The sequence below is a fragment of the Monoraphidium neglectum genome (assembly GCF_000611645.1).
Source record: "Monoraphidium neglectum strain SAG 48.87 unplaced genomic scaffold scaffold02292, whole genome shotgun sequence".
Lineage (NCBI taxonomy): Eukaryota > Viridiplantae > Chlorophyta > Chlorophyceae > Sphaeropleales > Selenastraceae > Monoraphidium > Monoraphidium neglectum.
In genome coordinates, this window is record NW_014011336.1 from 1 (window position 1) to 5,862 (window position 5,862).

General features: G+C 64.0%; 2 protein-coding genes across 2 annotated transcripts; one reads left to right on the forward strand and one right to left on the reverse strand.

Moving 5' to 3' along the window:
• Positions 1–1,301: 1,301 nt before the first annotated feature.
• Positions 1,302–3,564, reverse strand: MNEG_10384 (enoyl-CoA hydratase; the record flags this gene model as incomplete). The annotated part of the gene is made up of 7 exons (XM_014041142.1): positions 1,302–1,403; positions 1,672–1,830; positions 2,109–2,244; positions 2,520–2,706; positions 2,831–2,914; positions 3,126–3,201; positions 3,439–3,564. 7 exons carry the CDS (start codon positions 3,562–3,564, stop codon positions 1,302–1,304), a joined length of 870 nt encoding a protein of 289 aa, XP_013896596.1.
• Positions 3,565–4,036: 472 nt separating this feature from the next.
• MNEG_10385 (Trafficking protein particle complex subunit 2-like protein) lies at positions 4,037–5,309 on the forward strand (the record flags this gene model as incomplete). Its single annotated transcript, XM_014041143.1, has 5 exons — positions 4,037–4,069; positions 4,215–4,311; positions 4,562–4,643; positions 4,876–4,936; positions 5,166–5,309. 5 exons carry the CDS (start codon positions 4,037–4,039, stop codon positions 5,307–5,309), a joined length of 417 nt encoding a protein of 138 aa, XP_013896597.1.
• Between the last annotated feature and the right edge of the window lie 553 nt (positions 5,310–5,862).

Below are 5,862 nucleotides of genomic sequence, written 5' to 3' on the forward strand. Positions count from 1 at the left end.
CACCCCGCGTGCGCCGTGCCAGGTGCGCGGGCTGCGCCAGTGGGTGACCAACGAGTACAAGCACAGCGGCATCCGCGACGACGGCGCGCGCATCCTGGACCGCCTGCTGAGCATGGCGCGCGACATGATCCTGCTGGAGTGACCCGCAGTGGCCCCGCGCACTCCGCCACACCTTCCGCGAGGGGACCTCGGAATCGTCGCCCCTGCAGGGTGCCGCGCCCAGGTCGTCACCCGGCAAGGCCGGCCCCCTTGGGCGGACCACGCCGTCGTCTCAGCTTCACTTTTGCCATCACCAATTCCTCTCACCCCACCCCCTGATGGGGGCGTCGGTTTCCTGCGGGCAACAATTTGCCGCTTCAGCGCTGCACAAGGCCCCGGCGCCCAGGCGGCTGTCTACGGCGGCGCGTGGCGCTGCGGGGCACCTGGGTGCAGGGTGCGTCGCTGCGCCTGTGTCCTTCTCCTGCGGATTGAGCCCGCCGCGTTGCAAGCTGGCGTTTGCAACGTAAAGTAACGCTGCATTTTTTTCCTAGGTGGGGTGCTTTCCATATGGGGTGCATAGGTCCCCTGAATCCTCGATTCGAGCGTGACTGGAACTTGGCACTTGCATCCCGGCTGCTGGGGCTGCCTTGCGCCTGGCTGTTTTGGCACCATGTGCGGCCAGGCGCAGCACAGGCACGCATGAACGCCTGCCCAATGCAATGACGCGGTTCGCCTGCAGAGCCGTTCTTGGCGTGCCCCTTTTGGCGGCGTTCGTTTGCCTCCCCCCTTTGGCGGCGGCGAGTGGCCTAGATTGCTGAGAACACTGTCGTTTTTTGGCTGGTGCCAGTATTGCGTGCATGTAGCGTACACATGGAACCCTGAAACCGATTGTAACAACACCTATCTTGATACCAACACTCCAGTGCGCAGCTGCCGCCGTGCGAAGCCGCTGCATGCCACTGAGCCGCACTCGGCGCAAAGCTGGCAGCGCAGCTGGGGCGCGGCATTGCCGCCCGCGGCTGGTCCACCTCAAGGCGTGCCTCATCGCATCGTGGCCCTGACACATGCGACGTTGGGTGCCGTATTCCAGCCAAAGTGAATCAATGACCAATCAGGTTGAAGGACAGCCGCAGTCAGGATCTAGAGGCCTGAGGGATCGAGTGCTGCTGAGGAAGCAAGTACTGTACAAACCTGACAGAAGGAATGTTTGAACGGCAGCAAAGCCATGATCATACACTTTGCTCGCCTGACGCCAGCTTGCCCTGCTGTAACCAAGGTCCGTGCAGCGCTGACCCAGAGAGATCCACCGATCCGCTTATGCCTCAAGTAGTCGCTGGCCGCTCAATTGGCCCGAACCGCGCCGGCCGCTTGCCCTTGACCGAGTCAACCCCCTCGCGGCAGTCAGGCTGCTTGAAGAAGGTGGCCTGGTTCCGCCGGAGGGCGTCAAGGCGGATCGGGCAGGGGCGCATGGGTTGTCAGCATCAGCAACTTGCGCACCTGAAATGGAAGGTCAGTGCCACACGCTGCTGCGCTTCAGCTGCTGTGTTGGTTCGGCCAGTGGAAAAACGCGTCCCTCAGCTCAAAACAGCGTTTTTTCAAGCCCGCGTGCTGGTCGGCTTGCAGAGGGCCGCCACGGCCTGATCCCAGCACACCAAAGCGCCCCCCACAGCAGGCCGCAGCCCGGGCTCCCACCTGCAGCCGCGCCTCCTCCAGGGCCGCCCCCTCCAGCTGCTCCCAGGGCAGCCGCCCCCGCAGCATGCGCAGCGTCGTGGCCACGGCGGACGGGGACGCGGTGGCGATGCGCCCTGCCAGCTGCTGCGCCGCGCCCAGCAGCTTGTCGGGCTCGGTGACCTGCAGGTAGGGAGGGAAAGAACACAGGATAAAATTGTTACAGAGTCATGTGGTCGTTCGATTATGGAGCCATCCAGGCTGGAGGTTTTCTTGTGCAGGAATAACAAGGGAGGGAGGCGGCGAGAGGGCGGCGGGCGGGTTGTGGGGAGAGGGGGGCCCTCGCTGTCGGTGTCATGTGCTGGGTGATACAGAGAAACGTGGCGCGACGCCAGGGGTGCCGCGCACGCTGGCCAAAATGGGGATGCGCGCCTCTCAAGGCTTGGCATTACTCCCCACACCTGCAGCACCAGACCCAGCTCCAGTGCCTCCTGTGCGGTGATGAGGTCACCGGTCAGCAGCAGGCGGCACGCGACCTGGTGGCTGGTCGCGGCCGGCAGGACACAGGTCGACGCCATGCCCGGCGTCAGCCCCAGCCTACGGAAGAGGTTTGCACGCCACACGTCATGGGCGGGGGAGAGGCGCACGGGAAGGGCAAGGAGACGCAGGCAGCTGCTGCTGCTCGGGGGCTAAGCACATTCCCCCAATTTAACGCCAGCCCTCTTGGGTAGCTGCCGCCCTTCGAGAGCCCCTGCCAGGACACACCGGACCCCTGCTGCCTTTCCAGGCGCCACTCGCCTCCCCTGCCATCCCCCAGCAGGGTCACCCCGCCCTCACCCTGGAATCAAAGTACCCCCCACCCAGGCACCCACTTGACAGAGTTGAACGACAGCTTTGCCGTCGACGCGGCGATGCGCATGTCGGCAGCCATGGCCAGCCCCATGCCGCCCCCGACGGCGGGGCCGTTGATGGCGGCTATGGTGGGGACGGGCAGCTTCCGCAGCGCCAGGAAGGTGGTGTAGAAACCGCTCAACACCCGGAAGTTGTCCTCCACCTCCCCTGCAGTGGGGGGATCACAGGGACAAGGCCGGGCTGATGCATCAAACCAATCGACGCTTGCGTCTTTAAGGCCGTGTCAAGATCAGCCGGGATCCATCCACTGACCACCACAGCCTCACCACACCCTGTATGCGGTCCTCAATGAACCCAAAGTCGCCGCCAGCAGAGAAGGCACGGCCCTCGCCGGTGATGACCAGCGCACGCAGGCCTGCCATGGGCGAGAGGGGAGCGCCTCTGCAGCATCGCAACGCAGGGGGCCAGTGTGTAGGCCGGGGGCTAGTCCTGTCCAGCGACACAAGTGCAGGCGCGCTGATTTAGACGGCGGCCCGCTCACCCAGCAGCGTCTGGCCCTGCCAGCAGGATCCCGGGGCACGCCACTTTCACATCACCGTCACCTCGCACACCGCCCAGGCCCCCACCTTGGTCCAGCACCAGCTGGTCTGCCACCTCCTTGAATGCTGCGGCCATGTCCAGGGTCAGGCTGTTGAGGGAGCCCTGAGGGAGGAGGGCGCGGGTCGGAGGAAGGAGAGCCGCAGTGTGGGGGCACGCCGCCTTTGCTGCCGAGCCACGCTGCTTGCAGCCCGGAGGCCTGCCTGCCTGCTGGCTGGCTAGACTCTGCAGCTCTGCTGTGCTAAAGCAACTTTCCTTACGGCATCATCGCCTTAACCAGGCCGTACCGCCGGGACAGCCGTCAACCCGCAGCAGGGGCGCTGACACAACCCCGTACATCACCTGAGTATTGTTCAATCGCAGCAGGCGCACGCCGCTGTCGCCATCCCCTGTCACGCCGCCGGCATCTTGGCCGCAAGCCAACGGCGGCACCGGCTCCACGCTGATGAGCGGCTGTTTGGCAGCCATTGACAATGCCGGTGCTGCTGCTGCTGACGGTGGCACACGTATCAGGCGCCGAGACGGTCGCGACGGCGTCGTAGGAGCACGGCTCAAGACCCGGGCGGCGGGGCTCCGGCAGGACGATGCTAAGCAGCGCTGCAAGACAGAGAACATACAGGCCACTCCTCTGAAGACGAAATCGATAACTGCAGTCTGACTCACTGCCGGTGATATACCGAACACGTATGCAAGGAGGACCACACTCCAATTTTGAGACCACCGAGCAGTAATTAAGTCAAAAATTCGCGTCTCTGTGATCAGGTGATCTTGTTTTGACAGTGCAGTGACAATCGCACCGTAAAGTGGACGGAAGCGACAGACACAAATACAAAAGGCGGCAGCAGCTCGTACCGTATTGATCCCGTACTGCGCGGCAAACGAGGGCGGCGCGTGCTGCGTGGCGCGCTGCTGCACGCCCAACCTCCACGCCCTCTGCGCCATGATCGTCTGTGCCGCGGTCGTGGGCCCTCAGGTGTGCTTCATGAGCCACTTTGACACACAACTCAGCATTCAACGCAAGCGCAGCTGCCTCGAAGCCAGCAGCGCCGGCCTCAACCTCGAGTGCCACATGTTGGGTGACGCCATATAAACGTGCGTTGTGTCCGCCCGCGGTGCAGAACAACCCGCTGTTCCTGGAGACCTACGTGCCCGCTGACGACGAGGCCAAATTCCACTGCATCGTGCACTGCTCATTGGACGCCGTGGAGGAGAAGGGTGCGCAGGGGTTGGGTGCGCGGCGGCGGACTGCCGCGTGCTGGTAAGGTGCGGGCTGCGGCGAGGCTGGCGCGGCAGCTGCTCCCGTGGGCGGCGCCAGCAGCCAGGGCCTGCTGGGAGCAGACCATGCAGGACAGACGGGAGATCAGCACAGGGGGTGTGTTTCAGTGATGGCGCGCAGATTGCCGCGTGGGCCCTGCGCGCCCAATGCCTGGCACGTTTGCTGAGTGTGCCTGCGGCCCCCACACAGTCCTGCTGAGGCGCGCCCCCGGGGAGGTGCCGGACCTGTACCTGGGCCTGCTGTACCCAACAGAGGAGTACCGCGTCTATGGGTGAGGCCTGAGGGGCGCCGGGGCTCGCGGGGCTCCAGCAGCGCTGGACCCTTCGCCCGGACCGCAGGCGCAGGGAGCTGCGCCCAACACCGGCGTCCCACATCACATCGCAAGGGGCTGCTCCCCGCCCGTCCGCCTCGCCAGCCCCTCGCGGTCCTTCCCCTGAAAATCAAAAATTTTGCCCCTACACCATCGACTCCATGCAACTGAACCTCAGCTATATAACCAACAGCCACACCAAGTTTGTGTTGGTCCTGGACGAGTTCAGCCCCAGGGAGGACCTGCTCACAAAGGTGAGGGCTGGGCGGTGCATCCATGCCTTACCCCCCCGCCCTTGCACAACTGTCAAGTGGGGGTGCGCTGGCGTCACCGCCGCTGCTCTTCTGAGTTGCTTTACCTCACCGCTCACCTCCAACGCGCCATGTTAAACAAGGTCAGCGGGCTTGACTCAAACCTCACTGTCGTCGTTGGCGCTGCGTCTTTGCCGTCCTTTGTCCCGCGCACACCGCCTTCACCCCGCAGGTGTTCAAGGCGCTGCACAGCGCGTACGTCGACGCAGCCAGCAACCCCTTCTACACCGTTGGCTTGCCGATCACGGCGCCCTCGTTCGCGGGGGAGGTGGCCGCGGTGGTGCGCGGATACGCACAACAGCTGGCGCAGCCCTGAGTGCAAACCCACAATTCCCCGCTGGCCCGCCTGTCAGGCCTGGACAATTTGTATGAAACCCTTTTCATGGCCACAAGGTGTAAGTTCACGCCGTCTGGTGCAGCAGGTTTGCGCAGTGAGCGATCGTGCAGTTTCCATGTGTTTCGCTTTCAAGGGATGCAGGGCAGAGCAACGTATTTCTACTGCATCGCAGCATGTGCCAGCACTCAGCAGGCCGCCCCGCCCACGCGCGTGAGTGCAGTGAAGTGCAATTCTCTTACCCTCATCATCAGTCCCTCAACCTGAATGAGAAGCCCGGCTCGCTGAAGATCTGATGGCGTCATTGGGGATGAAGCCAGGGGAGCGTGGGTGCAAGCAGCAATTGCTGGCCGCCCTTCATCTGTGGCCGCCGCTGGCACAAGCTGCCGCCGTGCACAGCGGACGTATTGTGGTCCAACCGGCGGCTAGGGCTCCCAAACGCAGGCACCTGCTGGCCTAGTCAATGTCATCGAGTTCCAGCCCACCCACCTATCCCGCCAGTGGTTCTTGGTTGACCCCCCCCTCCCCCCAAAAC